The sequence below is a fragment of the Bombina bombina genome, chromosome 7 (assembly GCF_027579735.1).
Source record: "Bombina bombina isolate aBomBom1 chromosome 7, aBomBom1.pri, whole genome shotgun sequence".
NCBI lineage: Eukaryota > Metazoa > Chordata > Amphibia > Anura > Bombinatoridae > Bombina > Bombina bombina.
This window is the reverse complement of record NC_069505.1, coordinates 295,151,532-295,175,212: the sequence shown is the minus strand read 5'-3', so window position 1 is coordinate 295,175,212 and position 23,681 is coordinate 295,151,532. Positions and strand designations below refer to the sequence as shown.

The following is a 23,681-nucleotide window of genomic DNA, read 5'->3' as shown; positions in this document are numbered from 1 at the left end:
GCCTCACAGGTTTTGGTATGCGGATCTTGTCCGGATGGCATCTTGCCAACCATGGACTCTTCCGTTAAGACCAGACCTTCTGTCTCAAGGTCCTTTTTTCCATCCGGATCTGAAATCCTTAAATTTAAAGGTATGGAGATTGAACGCTTGATTCTTGGTCATAGAGGTTTCTCTGACTCCGTGATTAATACTATGTTACAGGCTCGTAAATCTGTATCTCGAGAGATATATTATAGAGTCTGGAAGACTTATATTTCTTGGTGTCTTTCTCATCATTTTTCTTGGCATTCTTTTAGAATACCGAGAATTTTACAGTTTCTTCAGGATGGTTTAGATAAGGGTTTGTCCGCGAGTTCTTTGAAAGGACAAATCTCCGCTCTTTCTGTTCTTTTTCACAGAAAGATTGCTATTCTTCCTGATATTCATTGTTTTGTACAAGCTTTGGTTCGTATAAAACCTGTCATTAAGTCAATTTCTCCTCCATGGAGTTTGAATTTGGTTTTGGGAGCTCTTCAAGCTCCTCCGTTTGAACCTATGCATTCATTGGACATTAAATTACTTTCTTGGAAAGTTTTGTTCCTTTTGGCCATCTCTTCTGCTAGAAGAGTTTCTGAATTATCTGCTCTTTCGTGTGAGTCTCCTTTTCTGATTTTTCATCAGGATAAGGCGGTGTTGCGAACTTCTTTTGAATTTTTACCTAAAGTTGTGAATTCCAACAACATTAGTAGAGAAATTGTGGTTCCTTCATTATGTCCTAATCCTAAGAATTCTAAGGAGAAATCATTGCATTCTTTGGATGTTGTTAGAGCTTTGAAATATTATGTTGAAGCTACGAAATCTTTCCGTAAGACTTCTAGTCTATTTGTTATCTTTTCCGGTTCTAGGAAAGGCCAGAAAGCTTCTGCCATTTCTTTGGCATCTTGGTTGAAATCTTTAATTCATCTTGCCTATGTTGAGTCGGGTAAAATTCCGCCTCAAAGAATTACAGCTCATTCTACTAGGTCAGTTTCTACTTCCTGGGCGTTTAGGAATGAAGCTTCGGTTGACCAGATCTGCAAAGCAGCAACTTGGTCCTCTTTGCATACTTTTACTAAATTCTACCATTTTGATGTATTTTCTTCTTCTGAAGCAGTTTTTGGTAGAAAAGTTCTTCAGGCAGCGGTTTCAGTTTGAATCTTCTGCTTATGTTTTTTGTTAAACTTTATTTTGGGTGTGGATTATTTTCAGCAGGAATTGGCTGTCTTTATTTTATCCCTCCCTCTCTAGTGACTCTTGTGTGGAAAGATCCACATCTTGGGTAGTCATTATCCCATACGTCACTAGCTCATGGACTCTTGTTAATTACATGAAAGAAAACATAATTTATGTAAGAACTTACCTGATAAATTCATTTCTTTCATATTAACAAGAGTCCATGAGGCCCACCCTTTTTTGTGGTGGTTATGATTTTTTTGTATAAAGCACAATTATTCCAATTCCTTATTTTATATGCTTCGCACTTTTTTTCTTATCACCCCACTTCTTGGCTATTCGTTAAACTGATTTGTGGGTGTGGTGAGGGGTGTATTTATAGGCATTTTAAGGTTTGGGAAACTTTGCCCCTCCTGGTAGGAATGTATATCCCATACGTCACTAGCTCATGGACTCTTGTTAATATGAAAGAAATGAATTTATCAGGTAAGTTCTTACATAAATTATGTTTTTTGCTTCTTACAAACTGGGAAAAAATTATGGTTCGTTCAACGAAAAATACAATTTATACTAAAAATGTAGTAATTTCTTCATACCTGAAGTGATGTCATATTTATGTCTGCAGTTATCTAGTCTTGTGTCGTCGAGGAGTTGGCTGAAAGTCTCAAGTGTTTGGAATGGCTGTCTCTTCCCTATAAATAACCTACCTCTTTAAGATGTCTTAAGTTCACATATAGTCAAGCTAACCTCAACCATGAATAGAGCATAACTAAGGGTTCCTTCATTTGAAATCCCTTCAAATATGTAGTTTGCACCGTGAAATGATTCGTCTTTATGAAATTTGAAACCAATCAATATCATGTGACGGCCATCAGCCAATCACAAAACATATTCGTATAGACTGAGCAATCCCACACATGCTCAGTAGGAACTGGTGCCTCAGAAAGCATTCATATAACCAGATTGAGCACATTTTGATAATGGATGTAAATTAGATATTTTTTTTATATAATTATAAGATCTATGTGAAGTATTTTAATTTCGACTTTAGTTTTCCTTTCACTTCTTCTATCAGCTGGAAGGTAGAGCACTTTTTATTTATATTTTTATTCAGGCTTCTTTACAAACCATATGAAAATGACCTTTTTATTTTCTGGTTTCCAAGGATTTACTAATCTGGGTGCAGAAACATTCTGAAGTTGAATCTGTGGATTTGGTGTTGAAGCTAAAAAATAAACTGGTACGTAGTGATTAAGTTATGGGATTGTGTTTTTACACGGTGATGCTTCAGAGAAATATACCTATGCTTGTCAAGGTGCATGCTAAAGTGCTAGGTTTTATCCTGGGCTTAAAAGGGCATTGCATTGTTAAAGGGATGGTGTACTGTTAAATGTTTCTTTCATATAGGTGGCGAGAGTCCACAAGCTTTTTACTGATGGGATATAGCTTCCTACCAGTAGGGGACAAAGTATTCCAAACCTCAAATGCCTATAAATACACCTCCCACCTCACTCATACCTCAGTTTCACAAACTTTGCCTCCTTAGGAGGTGGTGAAGCACAATGTGCTTGATTCTTCAGGCGCTTCTAAGCATATTGAAGCCCAGTTCCTCTCTAAGTACAGTGTTTGTCTGAGGGATGTGAAGGGAGTATTGCCTGATGACGCCATGTTTTCACCTATGGGAAATCTATTCTAAGACTCTCTGTAAATTCAGTTGCAGGGATTCATCTGCTGCCTCCCTTTACAGATCAACATTATACTCCTATGCATTACATTGCACACGCACTACATATGCAGACTATACATACACATACTATACACATGCACACTATACACATGCACACTACACACACTATACATGAGCACACTATACACATGCACACTACACACACTATATACATGCACACTACACACACTATACACATGCACACTACATACACTATACACCCGTGCACTAGACATGCACACGCACACTATACACATGCACACTATATACATGCACACTACATGCACACTATACACATGCACACTACATATACTATACATGCACCCACTATACATGCGCGCACTACATATGCACACTATACGCACACGTTAGTAGGCATCTTGGCACACATATACAAAAAGTCGCAAATATTAAAAAGCTAAAATGAAACTACTGACTAAGAGATGACAAGCCCAGTTGCCTCAATGCATTACTTAGGTTCCTACAGCAGCCATACATGCTGGCATTTAATAAAGCTTGCCCAGCTACACCTTTGAGGGGAGCTCTAGCTAGCTGTGGTTATGAATAACACAGTACATACAATATATATTAAGTGTGCTGTGTGCACATCCTGTTGCCCTGGCAATATTCTCAGAATACACTGAGTGCATTTTTCACAGCATGGGAAGAACTCACAATTAACAAAGTGGCATTCATGAGCACAGACAGCTAACTCCAGGACATATTAAAGGGATTAATATAAAATCTTTAGTTGTGCATAATAAAAACAACTTTGCAGTATACTTTCCTTATCTATTTTGGCTTTTTTCATGTAAAGTAGCTCTGAAAATTGAGCAATTTTAACTTTGCAGAGCTGGAAATACACACTGCTGACTTATCAAGGCTAACCCCGGTACATATATGTAACATAAATGGCTTCTGTAGATAACTACTAAACAAAGCATTTTATAGTAACTTAAGAACTCTGTGTGTCTGCAAACCAAAGCCTAGATCGACTCCTCCAAGTGGTGCATAGTTTTGCTATTGTAAAACAATTGCAGTAAACAAGGTTAGTTTGTTGTAAAATGTTTAGACTTGGCTGATATGTTATTCTATAGCAACACAACACAGTATTTACAGTCCATTTAAAAGGAAATAAAACCCACCATTTTGCTTACATGATTCAGATGGAGTTTATAATTCAAACAACAACAAAAAAATCAAACTTTGCTATTTACTTCTATTTTGAAATTGGCATTGTTATCTTGGTATGTTTTTGTTGAGCAGCATACCTAGGTATGCTTGCATTGTGCATGTGTTTTTAGCACTATTTGTAAGTGAATTTTACAGTTATCCACTTGAGCATTAGATGGCAGCACTTATAACATTTTTAAAAGCATTGTTGCAAACTGCTGCCATAGTACTGCAGGTGTACACTCTCCTGAGCTTAAGTAAGTATTCTTCTCTACAAAGGATGTCAAGAGAACAAAGTAAATCTGGTAACAGAAGTAAATTGATTTTTTTTAAAAAGTGATTGTAATGTTGAATGATGTAAAGCCCAGTATTTAAAAATACTCTAAAAAAACATGGGTCATTAAACTTACAATTACTCTTCTTTTTTAAAATGCCTTTGTGTTACTGTAAACTTACCGCCGATCCTACGCCCGCATATCCTTCAGTATTTAGCATATCAATGACGATCCGGCTTCGTCCAATCGTTGTGTGCCTCATGAGCTGGATGCCAAAGGGGGCACACAACGATTGGAGGAAGCCAGATTCGTCATCTATCTGCTCAATACTGAAGGAGATGTGGGTGGAGGATCAGCAGTAAGTTTACAGTAACGAAAAAAAGTGTAATTGTAAAGTTTAATGACTTAAAGGGACATGAAACCCAAATTTTTTCTTTCAGAATTCAGATAGAGAATCCAATTTTGAACAACATTCCTATTTGCTTCTATAATCTAATTTGCTTCATTATTCAGATATTCTTTGTTGAAGAAATAGCAATGCATATTGGTGAGCCAATCAGCAGCTAGTGAGCCTATTTAGCTTTTCAACAAAGGATATCAAAAGATTGAAGCAAATTAGATAATAGACGTAAATTGGAAAGTTGTTTATAAATTGCACGCTCTTTCTAAATCGTTAAAAGAAAAAAAAATGGGTTTAGTGTCTCTTTAAAGTGCCCATGTTTGTAAGAGTATTTTTAAATACTAGGCTTTTAAGTCATTCAACTTTACAATCACTTAAATCAAATGCATCAAACAACAATTAAAAACCAACTGCTATAAATATTTGTAAGAACTAAATAGTTTTTAGAAGAATTATTCTGTATTGTTCAGTTTAGGCAAGTCATTCTGTGCTTTGCTTCCCAGGTAAAGGCCGAGCTTGACCACCTCCCAATGAATAAAGATACTTTAGAAAAACTGAAAGGCCACGTTGACGCAATCATTCGGGAACTTCCTGAGGATCTACAAGGAATTCTGCAGAAAACGTCCTCCACCTCATGACAAAGACTGGGCAGACAAGCTGAAGCTTGGTTTCCTTCATTGTAAAACAGCAGCGCTAGTGCGTAGACAATATCGCTTTACACTCAGAAGAGGTCAGCCGCACTTTCTAGTATTTGTCACTGGCCTCTTCAAGATATAATGTACATAGACTCATTCTTTTAATACTTAAATGTAGATAATACAGAATAAAGGACAACAGTAGGGAAAGCACATTGTATCTATTTGTGTTAAAGGGATATGAAACCCAACGTTTTTCTTTCATGATTCAGATAGAGCTATTTTAAATAATGTTCTAATTTACTTCTATTATGAAATTGTCTTTGTTCTCTTGCTATCTTTAGTTAAAAAGCAGTGACATATGCTTAGGAGCCGGCCCATTTCTGCAGCAGTTTTGCAAGAATGTTTACCATTTGCAAGAGCACTATCTGGCAGCACTATTTCCTGCCATGTAGCGCTCTAGATGCTACCTAGGTATCTCTTCAACACAGAATATCATGGAATGAAGCAAATTTGATAATAGAAGTCAATTTGAACATTTTTAAAACGGTATGGTCTGTCTGAGTCACACAAGAAAATGTTTGGGTTTCATATCCCTTTAACTTTCTAACATTACCAGATGTTACTATCAGGAGATATATAGATTGACACTTATAATATGAACAGGGTTATATGCAACATGAAATCGCTTCATTCCTAGTGAAACAAATACCACGGCCTTACAGTGGTTCTGCATCTGCTTTTATACTTTGATACGCGTGACTTGTATATGTGCATTTAGTTTTCAAGATAAGTTCTCAAAGCGAGATGGAGTTAAAATCATGAACAAATATGTTCCTATATATGGGCATTTCAGCTATAAATTTACAGGCTACACTTACACAGTGCTGGCACTGTAGTGGGATCTTTATCAATCATGTTCGAACAAAGCAGAGGCGACTATTTGTCGCAAGTGACATTGGATTTTGGTAGTGCCTTTGTAAACACACATCTATCCTCAAGCAAAAGCTGTCTTACAGATGAAAGCGATTATTTTTAATACCTTTTCGTAAAATAATTGTGTTAAATGGGATATCGGTAACTGATTTGTCTGAAGTCAAATATGAGCAGGCTTTAAAGGGATGTGAAACACTTTATAATTAGACTATAAAAAGTTTAGTTATGCACAGTAAAAACGTTGTAGTATGTTTTCATTATTTAAATACCCTCCTTTTCCTGTAATTGAAAAGGAAACGATTACAATTCTCTACGGCATGTCATTTTTGCACTACCCATCTTACAACTCTAAATAGTTAACTTCCACAGTGAGTTAAAAGCACATGAAACCCAAATTTTGTATTTTGTGAATCGTATAGAACATGCAATATTAAACAACTTTTCAATTTACTTATATTCTCAAATTTCTTCATTCTCTTGGTATCCTTTATTGAAAGAGCAGTAATGCACTACTGGGAGCTAGATGAACACATTGGGTGAACCGGTGAGCAGAGGCATATATGTGCAGCCACCAATCGGCAGCTAGCTCCCAGTAGAGCATTGTAGCTCCTGAGCCTACCTAGGTAATCTTTTCAACAAAGGATGCTAAGAGAATGAAGCAGATTAGAAGTACACTGGTTAAATGTTTAAAATGGTATGCTTAATCTGAACCATAAAAGTTTCATTTTGACTTTACTGTTCCTTTTAAAAACATAAATAAAGTCCTGCTCAGGAGCAGCAGAGAACTAGTCTCGAGCAGGAAACCACTGTTGAGCCAGTCTGCAGAGGTAATCGCACAAATACGCCAATCCCTGGCTGTGATCAGCTCTTATAGTTTCATGGTGAGCTGTGCAAAAATGAGATGTTGTAATGAACTGGAGCATATTATTGTTACACTATTCTTTTAATTCCGACACTACAGACTTCAAAAGCTTAAAGGGACATTAAACATAAAATTTTGTCTTTAATGATTCAGACAGAGCATACAATTTTAAACAACTTTCCAATTTACTTCTATTATCTAATTTGCTTCATTCCCTTGACATGCTTTGTTGAAAAGCATATCTTGATTGGCTCAGGAGCTTGGAGCTAGCTGCTAATTAGTGGATGAATTTGTATGCCCATTTTCATTCGCTTCCAAATGTGTTCTGCTTTCTCACAGGAGTGCATTGCTGCTGCTTCAATAAAAGGTACCAAGCAAATGAAGCAAAATTGATTAGAGTAGTAATTTGGAAAGTTGTTTAAAAATGTATAATCTATCTGAATCATGAAATCTATCTGAATCATGTCCCTTTAAATCTGCTAGATATCTGTCTCTGATTGGCAAAAGCAGAGATAAGGAATTGCAAAAGTTTTCCTGACATTTGGCTATAGAAAAACAATTGCAGCAGACAAGGTGTTGAAGGGACATAATACCCATATGCTAAATTACTTGAGTGAAGCAGCATAACTGTACCCTAACATCTCTATGCAAAAAAGGGAATATATTTTACCTCAAAATGTCTTCATCTCAGAACTGTAAGTGCTATATTCTTCATCTACTGTCAGCTGCAAGTAAAAAAAAAAGCTCACCAGCAGTGCTGAGGTCATGCATTTCTTTGCTGTGATCTCATAAGATTTTACTAAAAAATAAACTAAACATGTAAATAACATGACTGTGCCTGCACATGCCAGATGCAGACTCCCTTGCAAGTCCTGGAACAAACATCCTGATTGGCTATTGAAAGTCCCTTTACAACGGGATGTGGCTACTGAGGAAATTTTTAGGTAAAATGTCTTCCTTTTTTACATAGAGATGTTTAGGTGATATTTTATAGCCAGATTGCTATGCTGCATCACTTTCAAGTGCTTCAACATTTAAGTATCATGTCCCTTTAATACATTCAGAAAGTTTTCAGTTTGTCTGTGTGTTAATTTATTGGAAGATGACTGAAAAGTCTTGTAATTACAAGGGGGTCAATGTCCCTTTAAGGTCTATAAATTCCAGCACTTTAACTTTTCATGTCAAAATATGTTTTTAAGCACATAAAACAGCCTGGTAAATATTTTTTCCTGCTGAAAAATCTCATGAATTATGTGTTGTATTATTATAATGAGTATATTATATGAGGAAGATTAGAGTTCTCCAGAGCAAAACTGAATGTTTGTTAGAGTTTCAAACAACCCAGGCTCACCAAATGTGTAGTTACAATTTTTCTCACGTTAAAGGAAATATTTAACGTTTTTAAAACGTAGCTTTTTTCAAAAATCCTACTCTTTGCTTGTAGGAGAAATTGCTTTACTAATATGGGACATTTAAGGCAATTTAACAGTGCTGATCTTGATGTACCAGTAACACTGTGGTTATTTATAGGAGAGTTTCAAATAATTAGGACAAGAAACTCTGTTGTCACAGTAAAAGGCTATTAGCTGTGTCATGGAGTGATTTGAGCGCTGAAGGGATGTTCCTTACAATATAGTTTCTTAGAGGATCAGTTTATTTTTGTATCATGATTCTAAGACAATAAATTACACAACTTTTTAGACAGCTGGACCCTCCCAATAAGGTGAATTGCTAAAGAGTAAGAGATTGTACTTAGAATGCGTCATTCCTCATAATGCAGTGTGGTAATTTTATTGTACAGGGACATAAATGCATTAGAGCATTTTTTATCACACTGTTCACTCCATATTAAAGTGAAGGTGCATTTTGATTAATTAGTGCCCGGTTTTTAATAAACCTATTAAAAACAAGGGCACCTTAATTCATTAAAATTGATATTTCACTTGTTTTCTTCAAAACCTTACTATTTAATCCTGGCAGCCGCTCCAGCACTTCCTCCGCCCGTCGCAAGCCTTCTTCACGGGTCCAAAATGACGAATCCGGCTTCCTCCAATCACAGCGCTGCATCAGGCCAAGATTCCCCCGGGGGGAAGCTGTGATTGGAGGAAGCCTGATTCGTCATTTCTGACGTCTGCAGGGGCTTCCGACGGCCGGGGGAATCGCTGGAGCGACATTCAGGATTAAAAGGTATGTTTTTGAAGAAAACAGTGAAATGTCAATTTTGATGAATTAAAGTGCCCTTGTTTTTAATAGGTTTATTAAAAACCAGGCACTAATTCATCAAAATGGACCTTCACTTTAAATGGGTTAAACAGAGTATGCTCCATACGCACATATCCTACACTAGTGGAAGCTAGCTGCTGATTGGTGCCTGTACACATTTGTCTCTTGTGATTGGCTAACTAGATGTGTTCAGATAGCTGCCAATAGTGCAATGCTGCTCCTTCAGCAAAGGATAACAAGTGAATGAAGCAAATTTAATAGAAGTAAATTGTAAAGTTGTTTAAAATTGTATGTTCTATCCAAATCATAAAAGAAAATTCTGGGTTTTTTTTGTTCCTTAAAGATCAATTTACGATGGCTCCTTTGTGCCCCTTAAAAGGACAGTCTACTCCAGAATTGTTATTGTTTAAATGATAGGTAATCCCTTTATTCCTCAGTTTTGCATAACCAACACGGACTGTTACATTAACATACTTTTTACCTCTGTAGTTACCTTGTACCGAAGCTTCTGCAGAGTGCCCCCTTATTTAAGTTCTTTTGACAGACTTGCAGTTTAGCCAATCAGTGCTGACTCATAAGTAACTCCACCGGAGTAAGCACAGTTGTATCTATATGGCACACATTAAAGGGACAGTCTAGTCATAATCAAACTTTTATGATTCAGATAGGGCAATCAATTTTAAACAACTTTCCAATTCACTTTTATCATCAAATTTGCTTTGTTCTCTTGGTATTCTTTATTGAAAGCTAAACCTAGGTAGGCTCATATGCTAATTTCTAAGCCCTTGAAGGCCGCCCCTTATTTTAACGCCTTTGGCAGTTTTTCACAGCTAGACGGTGTTAGTTCATGTGTGACATACAGATAACATTGTGACCACGCCTGCAAAGTTACAAATGAGAGGGCACTGATTGGCTAAAATGCATGTTTGTCAAAAGAATTGAGATAAGGGGCAGTCTGCAGAGGCTTTAGATACAAGGTAATCACAAAGGTAAAAAGTATATTAATATAACTGTTATGCAAAACAGGGGAATGGGTAATAAAGGGATTTTCTCTTGTTAAGTGTATCCAGTCCACGGATCATCCATTACTTGTGGGATATTCTCCTTCCCAACAGGAAGTTGCAAGAGGATCACCCACAGCAGAGCTGCTATATAGCTCCTCCCCTAACTGCCATACCCAGTCATTCTCTTGCAAGTCTCAACAAAGATGGACGTAGTAAGAGGAGAGTGGTGTATTATAGTTAGTTTTTTAACTTCAATCAAAAGTTTGTTATTTTTAAATGGTACCGGAGTGTACTGTTTTATCAAAAGCAGCATTAGAAGAAGAATCTGCCTGTGATTTCTATGATCTTAGCAGAAGTAACTAAGATCCATTGCCGTTCTCACATATTCTGAGGAGTGAGGTAACTTCAGAGAGGGAATGGCGTGCAGGTTTTCCTGCAATAAGGTATGTGCAGTAAACATATTTCTAGGGATGGAACTTGCTAGAAAAATGCTGCTGATACCGGATTAATGTAAGTTAAGCCTAAATGCAGTGATTTAATAGCGACTGGTATCAGGCTTATTAACAGAGATACATACTCTTATAAAAGTGTAATATAAAACGTTTGCTGGCATGTTTAATCGTTTTTATATATGCTTTGGTGATAAAACTTATTGTGGCCTAGTTTTTTCCACATGGCTGGCTTTATTTTTGCCTAGAAACAGAGGCTTTCCACTGTTATAGTATAAAAGTTACAGTTGGTGCAGTTAAAATTACAAACTGTGACATTCAGCTTCCCCCAGCAGTCCCCTGCATGCTATAGGACATCTCTGATGGGCTCAAAAGGCTTCAAAAGTAGGAGCTGTGGCAGTTGTTATGACTGTTTAAAAAACATATTTTTCATTTTGTTAATCTGTTTTTTGTATTAAGGGGTTAATCATCCATTTGCAAGTGGGTGCAATGCTCTGCTAACTTGTTACATACACTGTAAAAACTTTGTTAGTGTAACTGCCTTTTTTCACTGTTATTTAAAATTTTGCCAAAATTTGTTTCTCTTAAAGGCACAGTAACGTTTTTTATATTGCTTGTTAAAAGTGTTTTCCAAGCTTGCTAGTCTCATTGCTAGTCTGTACAAACATGTCTGACACAGAGGAAACTACTTGTTCATTATGTTTAAAAGCCATGGTGGAGCCCCATAGGAGAATGTGTACTAAATGTATTGATTTCACCTTAAACAGTAAAGATCAGTCTTTATCTATAAAAGAATTGTCACCAGAGGGGTCTGTCGAGGGGGAAGTTATGCCGACTAACTCTCCCCACGTGTCGGACCCTTCGCCTCCCGCTCGAGGGACACACGCTAATATGGCGCCAAGTACATCAGGGATGCCCATAGCGATTACTTTGCAGGACATGGCTGCAATCATGAATAATACCCTGTCACAGGTATTAGCCAGATTGCCTGAATTGAGAGGCAAGCGCGATAGCTCTGGGGTTAGACGAGATACAGAGTGCGTAGATGCTGTAAGAGCCATGTCTGATACTGCGTCACAATATGCAGAACCTGAGGACGGAGAGCTTCAGTCTGTGGGTGACGTCTCTGAATCGGGGAGACCTGATTCAGAGATTTCTAATTTTAAATTTAAGCTTGAGAACCTCCGTGTGTTACTTGGGGAGGTATTAGCTGCTCTGAATGACTGTGACACAATTGCAGTGCCAGAGAAATTGTGTAGGCTGGATAAATACTATGCAGTGCCGGTGAGTACTGATGTTTTTCCAATACCTAAAAGGCTTACAGAAATTATTAGTAAGGAGTGGGATAGACCCGGTGTGCCCTTTTCCCCACCTCCTATATTTAGAAAAATGTTTCCAATAGATGCCACTACACGGGACTTATGGCAGACAGTCCCTAAGGTGGAGGGAGCAGTTTCTACTTTAGCAAAGCGTACCACTATCCCGGTTGAGGACAGTTGTGCTTTTTCAGATCCAATGGATAAAAAATTAGAGGGTTACCTTAAGAAAATGTTTATTCAACAAGGTTTTTATTTTACAGCCCCTTGCATGCATTGCGCCTGTCACTGCTGCGGCGGCGTTCTGGTTTGAGGCCCTGGAAGAGGGCATCCATACAGCTCCATTGACTGAAATTATTGACAAGCTTAGAACACTTAAGCTAGCTAACTCATTTGTTTCTGATGCCATTGTTCATTTGACTAAACTAATAGCTAAGAATTCCGGATTCGCCATCCAGGCGCGTAGGGCGCTATGGCTTAATTCCTGGTCAGCTGATGTGACTTCAAAGTCTAAATTACCTAACATTCCTTTCAAGGGGCAGACCTTATTCGGGCCTGGTTTGAAAGAAATTATTGCTGACATTACTGGAGGTAAGGGTCATACCCTTCCTCAGGACAGGGCCAAATCAAGGGCCAAGCAGTCTAATTTTCGTGCCTTTCGAAATTTCAAGGCAGGTGCAGGATCAGCTCCATCTACTTCAAAACAAGAGGGAACTTTTCTTCAATATAAGCAGGCCTGGAAACCTACCCAGTCCTGGAACAAGGGCAAGCAGGCCGAAAGCCTGCTGCTGCCTCCAAGACAGCATGAAGGAGCGGCCCCCTATCCAACAACGGATCTAGTAGGGGGCAGACTCTCTCTCTTCGCCCAGGCGTGGGCAAGAGATGTTCAGGATCCCTGGGCGTTGGAGATCATATCTCAGGGATATCTTCTGGACTTCAAAGCTTCTCCCCCACAAGGGAGATTTCACCTTTCAAGATTATCTGCAAACCAGATAAAGAAAGAGGCATTCCTAAGCTGCGTGCAAGACCTCCTTGTAATGGGAGTGATCCATCCAGTTCCGCGGACGGAACAAGGACAGGGGTTTTATTCAAATCTGTTTGTGGTTCCCAAAAAAGAGGGAACCTTCAGACCAATTTTGGATCTAAAGATCCTAAACAAATTCCTCAGAGTTCCATCATTCAAGATGGAAACTATTCGAACCATTTTACCAATGATCCAAGAAGGTCAGTACATGACCACAGTGGACTTAAAGGATGCCTACCTTCACATTCCAATCCACAAGAATCATCATCGGTTCCTGAGGTTTGCCTTTCTAGACAGGCATTACCAGTTTGTAGCTCTTCCATTCGGGTTGGCTACAGCCCCAAGAATTTTTACAAAGGTTCTGGGCTCACTTCTGGCGGTTCTAAGACCGCGAGGCATAGCGGTGGCTCCTTACCTAGACGACATCCTGATACAGGCGTCAAGCTTTCAAATTGCCAAGTCTCATACAGAGATAGTTCTGGCATTTCTGAGGTCGTATGGGTGGAAAGTGAACGAAGAAAAGAGTTCTCTATCTCCTCTCACAAGGGTTTCCTTCCTAGGGACTCTGATAGATTCTATAGAAATGAAAATTTACCTGACGGAGTCCAGGTTATCAAAACTTCTAAATGCTTGCCGTGTTCTTCACTCCATTCCGCGCCCCACGGTGGCTCAGTGCATGGAAGTAATCGGCTTAATGGTAGCGGCGATGGACATAGTGCCATTTGCGCGCCTGCATCTCAGACCGCTGCAATTATGCATGCTCAGTCAGTGGAATGGGGATTACACAGATTTGTCCCCTCTACTAAATCTGGATCAGGAAACCAGAGATACTCTTCTCTGGTGGTTATCTTGGGTCCATCTGTCCAAAGGTATGACCTTTCGCAGGCCAGATTGGACCATTGTAACAACAGACGCCAGCCTTCTAGGTTGGGGTGCAGTCTGGAACTCCCTGAAGGCTCAGGGTTCATGGACTCAGGAGGAGAAACTCCTCCCAATAAATATTCTGGAGTTAAGAGCAATATTCAATGCTCTTCTAGCTTGGCCTCAGTTAGCAACACTGAGGTTCATCAGATTTCAGTCGGACAACATCACGACTGTGGCTTACATCATCCATCAAGGGGGGACCAGGAGTTCCCTAGCGATGTCAGAAGTCTCCAAGATAATTCGCTGGGCAGAGACTCACTCTTGCCACCTATCAGCGATTCATATCCCAGGGGTAGAGAACTGGGAGGCGGATTTTCTAAGTCGTCAGACTTTTCATCCGGGGGAGTGGGAACTCCATCCGGAGGTGTTTGCTCAATTGGTTCTCCGTTGGGGCAAACCTGAACTGGATCTCATGGCGTCTCGCCAGAACGCCAAGCTTCCTTGTTACGGATCCAGGTCCAGGGACCCAGAAGCGGCACTGATAGATGCTCTAGCAGCGCCTTGGTTCTTCAACCTGGCCTATGTGTTTCCACCGTTTCCTCTGCTCCCTCGTCTGATTGCCAAAATCAAACAGGAGAGAGCATCGGTGATATTGATAGCGCCTGCGTGGCCACGCAGGACCTGGTATGCAGACCTAGTGGACATGTCATCCTTTCCACCATGGACTCTGCCTCTGAGACAAGACCTTCTAATACAAGGTCCTTTCAATCATCCGAATCTACATTCTCTGAGACTGACTGCATGGATATTGAACGCTTGATCCTATCAAAGCGTGGCTTCTCCGAGTCAGTAATTGATACCTTAATACAGGCACGAAAGCCTGTCACCAGCAAAATGTACCACAAGATTTGGCGTAAATATCTTCATTGGTGTGAATCCAAGAATTACTCATGGAGTAGAGTTAGGATTCCTAGGATATTGTCCTTCCTCCAAGAGGGTTTGGACAAAGGACTATCGGCTAGTTCTTTAAAGGGACAGATTTCTGCTCTGTCTATTCTTTTACACAAGCGTCTGGCAGAAGTTCCAGACGTTCAGGCATTTTGTCAGGCTTTAGTTAGAATTAAGCCTGTGTTTAAACCTGTTGCTCCCCCATGGAGATTAAACTTGGTTCTTAAAGTTCTTCAAGGGGTTCCGTTTGAACCCCTTCATTCTATTGATATCAAACTTCTATCATGGAAAGTTCTTTTTCTGATGGCTATTTCCTCGGCTCGAAGAGTCTCAGAGTTATCTGCCTTACATTGTGATTCTCCTTATCTGATCTTTCATTCAGATAAAGTAGTTCTGCGTACAAAACCTGGGTTTTTACCTAAGGTGGTTTCAATCAAGAGATTGTTGTTCCATCATTATGCCCTAATCCTTCTTCAAAGAAGGAACGTCTTTTGCATAATCTAGACGTAGTCCGTGCATTGAAGTTTTACTTGCAGGCTACTAAAGATTTTCGCCAAACATCTCACCTGTTTGTTATTTACTCTGGACAGAGGAGAGGTCAAAAGGCCTCGGCAACCTCTCTTTCTTTTTGGCTTCGGAGTATAATCCGTTTAGCATATGAGACTGCTGGACAGCAGCCCCCTGAAAGAATTACAGCTCATTCTACTAGAGCTGTGGCTTCCACCTGGGCCTTTAAAAATGAGGCCTCTGTTGAACAGATTTGCAAGGCTGCGACTTGGTCTTCGCTTCATACCTTTTCAAAATTTTACAAATTTGATATTTTGCTTCTTCGGAGGCTGTTTTTGGGAGAAAGGTTCTACAGGCAGTGGTTCCTTCCGTTTAAGTTCCTGCCTTGTCCCTCCCATCATCCGTGTACTTTAGCTTTGGTATTGGTATCCCACAAGTAATGGATGATCCGTGGACTGGATACACTTAACAAGAGAAAACATAATTTATACTTACCTGATAAATTTATTTCTCTTGTAGTGTATCCAGTCCACGGCCCACCCTGTCCTTTTAAGGCAGGTCTAAATTTTAATTAAACTTCAGTCACCACTGCACCCTATGGTTTCTCCTTTCTCTGCTTGTTTCGGTCGAATGACTGGATATGGCAGTTAGGGGAGGAGCTATATAGCAGCTCTGCTGTGGGTGATCCTCTTGCAACTTCCTGTTGGGAAGGAGAATATCCCACAAGTAATGGATGATCCGTGGACTGGATACTCTACAAGAGAAATAAATTTATCAGGTAAGTATAAATTATGTTATCTATCTTTTTAAACAATAACAATTTTGGAGTAGACTGTCCCTTTAACTAGCACTGTCTAGATGTAAAAAACTGTCAAAATGCACTGAGATAAGAGGTGGCCCTAGAGATTAGCAAATTAACCTACCTAGGTTTAGCTTTTAACAAAAGAAACCACCACTGCCTCTATCAGTTTTTGTTTTTTTTAATGCGCTTTATCGAGCATTATGTTTATCTAAGTTCCTGATAGGCTGCATGCAAAAACTAACAAGTTTAAAGGGCCATTATAGTGTTAAAATGACATGGTCTAATCCATGAATCTGTAATGCTGTATGTTTAATGGATAAGAGCATGTAATGTTAACACTATAATGACCATTTAAATAGTGCTCTTTTATGTGTGTGGGTTTTTTTTTGTTTGTTTGTTTTTTAAGTTTAATGCACAAACGTGTTGGCTGCTAATTTCTATTTAAAGAACTAAAATGTAATCTTTGTTCATGCAAAAATAAATTCATAAATAAAATACAAACACTTTTATTCTACATAAAATGTTAAGTGACACAAGTGCAAAAAAAATCAATGTTCTAATATGTAAGAGCATTTTGTTATTGCACTTTTGCTTGTATATAACTGTGTTTAATACCTAAAAAAGATTAAACACATAGTTAAAGTCAGCCTCCGAGCACCGATACCCTACTGGGAGCTAGAACACGTGTTGAACTAATGACAAGATGCACAAGTGTAGCCACCAATTACCAGCTAGCAGGATTGTGAAAGTTTCATTTTGACTTTCCTATCCCTTTAATTGTGAATAGTAAAGCCATATACTTTATTTAATCATTTTGTCAGCTTTTACTGTGAGAATTGGAAGTGCACACTCCAATCTTCACAAACCAAACCCTGCAACGTTCTACAGGTAAATTTATGAAAAATTAAAAAAAAAAAAAAAAACAATCAGTTTTTAATGTCTCCAGTAATGATAGTGCAAAACATTGTCTTCCGAGTCCCAACAAGGTAAGGTAGGAACATGATATGGCTGTAAAGAAGAACATTTTAAAATTACAACTTTAATATTTAAAAAGCAGCCTTATTTAAAGGGCCACTAAACCCAAAATCTTTCTTTCATGATTCAGATAGAGAATAGAAATGTAAACAACATTACAATTTACTTCCATTATTTATTTTGCTTCATTTTTTAAATATCCTTAGTTGAAGAAAAAGCAATGCACATGGTGAGCCAATCACACAATGCTTCTATGTGCAGCAACCAATCAGCAGCTAGTGAGCATATCTAGATATGCTTTTCATCAAAGAATATCAAGAGAATAAAACAAATTAGATAATATAAGTAAATTTGAAAGATGTTTAAAATTGCATTCTCTTTCTAAATCATAAAATAAAAAATGAGGGTGGTATGTCCCTTTAAGTAAATTTTTTTTTTTTTAATAAAATATTTTAAAAAAATGTTTCAGAAACATAACAATAAACATCACCCAGCCGATTTACTGACCAACTAGCTAAAATTAGCGCTTATATTTTTGCCGAAATTATCATGACATCAATTTGTTAAATTATGCAATTCTTTTGTTCTTTGGATAACTTCTGTAACATTTATAAATTAGAAGAAAACGTTATAATATTGCAGGGTATTACACTGCCCCACCTGGCTACTTCATTATGACTCCCTGCTGGAGCATTTTATGTGGAGAACACTTTTACAACTTGCTTATATTAATATTACATAATTTGTAAGAATTAAAGGGATAGGAAAGTAAAAATGAAAGGTGCATGATTCAGATAGATTATGTAATTTTAAGACACTTTACAATTTACTTCTATTTTCAAATGTGCTTCGTTCTCTTAGTATCCTTGTTGAAAAAGAATACGCACATATCATACACTAGTGGGAGCTGCTACTGATTGGTCCCTGCAAACATTTGTCTCTTGTGATTGGCTATCAAGATGTGTTCAACTAGCTGCCAGTAGTGCAATACTGTTCCTTTAGCAATGGATAGCAAGAGAATGAAGCAAATTTGATAATAGAAGTAAATTGGAAAGTTGTTTAAAATTGTATGTTCTACCCAAATCATAAAAGAAAAATTGTGGTTTTCCTGTTCATTTAAAGGGACAGTAAACTTCTTGAGATTTTTATATAAAATGTTTAGTTATGAAATAACTTTACAATATAATAAAAAAATGTTGCCCCCTTTTAATATGTTGACTCATTCTCAGAATTTGAAAAGCACCCTGCTGACTCATCTAGGCTAACCCTCCTACATAGCTGTCCCTTATTGGATTTAACTGATAACAACTGCAAAACAATGCACTTTATACAAATTTTATCTGTGTCTAGCATAGTCTTCTGCAGATTAAAGCCTGTATTGGCTCCTCCAAATAAAGCAAACCATGGGTGGAGTTTGGATATTGACAAACAATTGCAGTAAAGGGGATGTTAATTTGTTTTATTATTATTATTATCAGATATTTGTAGAGCACCAACAGATTCCGCAGCACTATGTTATAAAAACGTTAAGACTTGGCTGATATGTTGTTGTATAGCAGCACAACAGACATGTTCTGTAACTGCATGTTTACTGTCCCTTTAAAAATAATTTGATTAGTTAAAGGGATAGGAAAGACAAAATTAAAGTTGCATGATTCAGATAGAGCATGTCATTTTAAGACGCTTTTAAATTCACTTCTATTCAAATGTGCTTCGTTCTCTTAGTATCCCTTGTTAAAAAATGAATACGCACATATCATACACTAGTGGGCGATAACTGCTGATTGGTGCTTGCACACATTTTGTCTCTTGTGATTGGCTAACTTGATGTGTTCAGCTTCCTGCCAGTAGTGCAATGCTGTAGTGCAATGCTGTCCCTTCGGCAAAGGATAACAAGAGAATGAAGAAAATTTGATAATAGAATTAAATTGGAAAGTTGTTTAAAAATTGTATGTTCTATCTGAATCATAAAAGAAAAAATTGTATGTTCTATCTGAATCATAAAAGAAAAAATTGTATGTTCTATCTGAATCATAAAAGAAAAAATTGTATGTTCTATCTGAATCATAAAAGAAAAAATTGGGGTTTACTATCCCTTTAATTACTGATGAAAGCATTAAAAAATAAACAGATGTAGCATTCCAGAGATGGTCAATGTATTATGTGTATGTATATTTATTTTATATATGACTGGGTTTTTTTCCTTTTTTTGTTATAGTAATTGCTCTTTTTTTGGTTTAGTATAATCACATTTTCATGTTTAGACAATTCATTTATAAGAATTACATTTAATCATTAAAGGGATAGTCTAGTCAAAATTAAACTTTCATGATTCAGGTAGAGCAGCAATTTTAAGCAACTTTCTAATTTACTCCTATTATCAATTTTTCTTTGTTCTCTTGGTATCTTTATTAAAAAAAGCAAGAATATAAGCTTAGGAGCCGGCCTATTTTTGGTTCAGCAGCAGGGTAGAGCTTGCTGATTGGTGGCCACATTTAGCACTACCCAGGTGCTGAACAAAAAATGGGCCGGCTCGTAAGCTTACTGTTTTGTTTTTTTCAAATAAAGATACCAAGAGAACGAAGAAAAATTCATAATAGGAGTACATTAGTAAGTTGCTTAAAATTGCATGCTCTATCTGAATTATGAAAGTTTAATTTTGGCTAGACTAACCCTTTAAGCTGTTTTATTTCAATGTATATTAGGGATGTGCATTTGGATCCTTCGTTGGGATCCGAATGCGGAAAAAGGCGGACGCTCGTGGCATTCGGCTCTTTTCGGAGCCAGAATTATTTTTATTTTTTTTGTGAAAGTTCAAACCACTAACCTCCTGTATTTGCACAGATCTTGGTGTGTTGCACTTTTACAAAAATAGATCTGGCTCTGAAAAGAGCCAAATGCCATAAGCGTCTGCCTTCTTTCGCATTCGAATCCTTACGAATTATCCAAATGCACTAATCTAATGTATATTCATATTATTTCACGTTATGTTGCACGTACCAAGGACGTACTAAGATCTAGAAACCACAGGCTACAGTTTGTAGCACAGAAAATGTGTACTGCTTAGCCTTTAAAAAGAAAAAAAAAATTTGACCCAAGAACCAAATTCTTTTTAACAGCATTTTATTTTTATTTCTGGAAAGACCTTTAAAAGTATATTCTGTTACATTTTGTATAAGTGAATTGTATTTTAATATCTTACAATTTGTAAGGAAATGGTTTGCTCTTAGCTAATAATTTCATAACTAAAAAAAACAAACATTTATTATTCCAGTAATAAAAATGTTATTAGAAAGAACTTTTGTTTTAAAACGATATTTCTGCATTTACAATGGATATTATAAAATGCAGATACAAATCGAAAAGGCAAAAGTTTAAGTAGTTCACTTTTATGACTAAATAAAAAAAAAATACTCTGACGACACTGTATAATCTCATACAAAGCATGTTAACTTTGCACTGAACTGAATTTAGCCACTTCATTCAAAAATATGTATTTTTCTAAAAACCAAATAAAGACATCACTTCTTAATCAATTGTGTCTTCCCTGGTTCATTTTTTATTTAATCAATAACTGGAATATTCAGATTGTGTTTTTCAATTTGCTTATTTCTAACTTGGTTCAAGTAGAAATGGTTTTCAGAATTGACCTGCCTAAGCATACATTAATGAAGCAGAATCCGTTTTGATGGTAGAGCTATTCCAAAGACAATATTGTACTCCATATGTATAATAAATTATTGCAAGGTGGTATTTTGGTTTATTAATTCATTGATCTTGCACTTAATCAACATTGTTTGACAACATTTGTTGAGCTTATAGAAGCTTAAAGGGACAGTCTACACCAGAAATGTTATTGTTTTAAAAGATAGATAAGCTCTTTATTACCCTTAATTTTGCACAACCAACACAGTTATATTAATACACTTTTTATCTCTTTGATTACCTTGTATCTAAGCCTCTGCAAACTGCCCCCTTATTTCAGTTCTTTTGACAGACTTGCATTTTTGCCAATCAGTGCTGGCTCCTAGGTAACTTCACGTGCATGAGCACAGTGTTATCTATATGACACACATGAACTAACACCCTCTAGTGGTGAAAACTGTTAAAAGGCTTTTAGATAAGAGGCTGTCTTCAAGGTCTAAGAAATTAGCATATGATCCTCCTAGGTTCAGCTTTCAACTAAGAATATCAAGAAAACAAAGCAAAATTGGTGATAAAAGTAAATTGGGAAGTTGTTTAAAATGACATACCCTAACTGAATCGTGAAAATTTATTTTGGACTAGACTGTCCCTTTAAAGTGAGTGTCTGATTTGATGAATTAGTGCCTGGTTTTTAATAAACCTATTAAAAACAAGGGCACTTTAATTCATCAAAATTGACATTTCACTGTTTTCTTCAAAAACTTACCTTTTAATCCTGGCAGCCGCTCTAAAGCACTTCCTCCGCCCGCCACAAGCCATCTTCGCGGGTCCAAAATGAATAATCCCGCTTCCTCCAATCACAGCGTTGCATCAGGCCAAGATTCCCCTGAGGGGGAAGCTGTGATTGGAGGAAGCCTGATTCATCATTTCTGACGTCTGCAGAGGCTTCCGACAGCCGGGGAAATCGCTGGAGCTGCTGCAAGGATTAAAAGTTAAGTTTTTGAAGAAAACAGTGAAATGTCAATTTTGATTAATTAAAGTGCCCTTGTTTTTAATAGGTTTATTAAGAACTGGGCACTAATTCATCAAAATGGACCTTCACTTTAAAGGGACACTAAACCCAATTTTTTTCTTTCATAATTCAGATAGAACATGCAATTTTAAGTAACTTTCTAATTTACTCCCAAGAAACAATTTTTCTTCGTTCTCTTGCTATCTTTATTTGAAAAAGCAGGAATGTAAGGTTAGGAGCCAGCCCATTGCTGATTGGTGGCTACATTTAGCCACGAATCAGCAAGTGCTACTTAGGTCCTGAACCAAAAATGGGCCGGCTCCTAAGCTTTACATTCCTGCTTTTTCAAATAAAGATAGAAAAAGAATGAAGAAAATGTGATAATATGAGTAAATTAGAAATTTGCTTAAAATTGCATGCTCTATCTGAATCATGAAAGAAAAAAAATTGGGTTTAGTATCCCTTTAATTTTTTTTTTATTTTTTTTTATTTATTCATTTTTATTATCATTATTTAGCAGCATGGTACAAAAGGATGTCATTGTTGATACAAAAGTTTAAACAGAAACAAAAGAGGGAGAAACCATCAGTCTCCAAAAGAAAGGAGAACGAACTCCCATATAGTAAAATGAAATAGTAGAGCTAGACTGTCCGTGATAAGTCCATTTGAAAACAGTAGCCCCACTCCATATGTATCCCTTTAATTTTATATGAAGCCCAACATTTTTCTTTTCATGATTCAGATAGAGAATGCAATTTCTTTCGCAAAATGATAATGGCCCACAGTCCTCCATTACATATGGGATATTTTTCCCTGCCACTAGGAGGAGGTCAAGAACCCATATCAGATCTTAAAATCCCTCCCATCTCTCTTAGTTTTGTTCTTGGCCTCATAGGAGTTGGTTGAGAATAGAGGTTGTTTTCCAGCCACTTGCTTATGGATTACAAAGTACAAATACCTATGTGAGACCCAGAGTCCCTAAGGAGTATCATTAACAAAGAGGACAGAAAAGACTCTTCACAGCAGCTGAATGAAACAGGTACATAGGAATACCCTGTTATGTGTACGGTATTTCCCTATGGGACTAAAGCTATAACTAACCTCAGGCGTCTGTACCTGCACTGGATACTGCTACAGCTACATTGACATGGATTTGACATGCCTGGTAAGCCAATGTAGGGGGTGCTTCATAAGGTAAGTGTCTTTACACAGCACACACACACTACCTTTCAGGTCGCTACCTGCTCTATCCTTATCAGGGACATAGTCAGGGAAGACTAATACTCTACTTGGCAGATCTGGGGGCACTATTAGGGAACTTTATTAAAAATAGGTGTATGGCCCTTTAAGAAAAGTCATCTGCTCAGTGCAGTTAGCAGTTCAGTAGAGGAGGCTCCAGTTAGACAGGGGATTATTATTTTATTAGTTTAATGTATGTATTATGCTTGGTGCACACTTATTTTACCGGGGGAACTAAAAGTTATATTAAACTATTCCCTGCAGCACCGGCTTACACTAAGTAAGCGTAAGCATAAATTTGAGGTAAATGTGCTAAATAATTTGTGTGCTGATAACCCAGGGTTCAGATTTGATAACATCCTCTAAGCAGGTGTTTTTGGCAAGGACCTTTAGGCAGCTGTACACCGCACATTCTTATGTGATCTACAATGTACCCAATTTACTATAATATGTGCAATTATATATAGTACTGAAC

The 23,681-nt window shown here is 37.5% G+C and overlaps 1 protein-coding gene across 1 annotated transcript in view; it reads left to right on the top strand.

Annotated features, from left to right (window-relative positions):
* The window catches only part of DENND6A (DENN domain containing 6A), a 195,620-nt gene extending 187,182 nt beyond the window's left edge, over positions 1-8,438 (top strand). The window contains exons 19-20 of the mRNA XM_053720858.1: positions 2,357-2,431; positions 5,269-8,438. Coding sequence (XP_053576833.1) covers positions 2,357-2,431; positions 5,269-5,403 — 210 coding nt within the window. The 3' untranslated portion in view covers positions 5,404-8,438. The remainder of the gene's footprint in view (positions 1-2,356; positions 2,432-5,268) is intronic.
* The last annotated feature ends 15,243 nt before the right edge of the window (positions 8,439-23,681 follow it).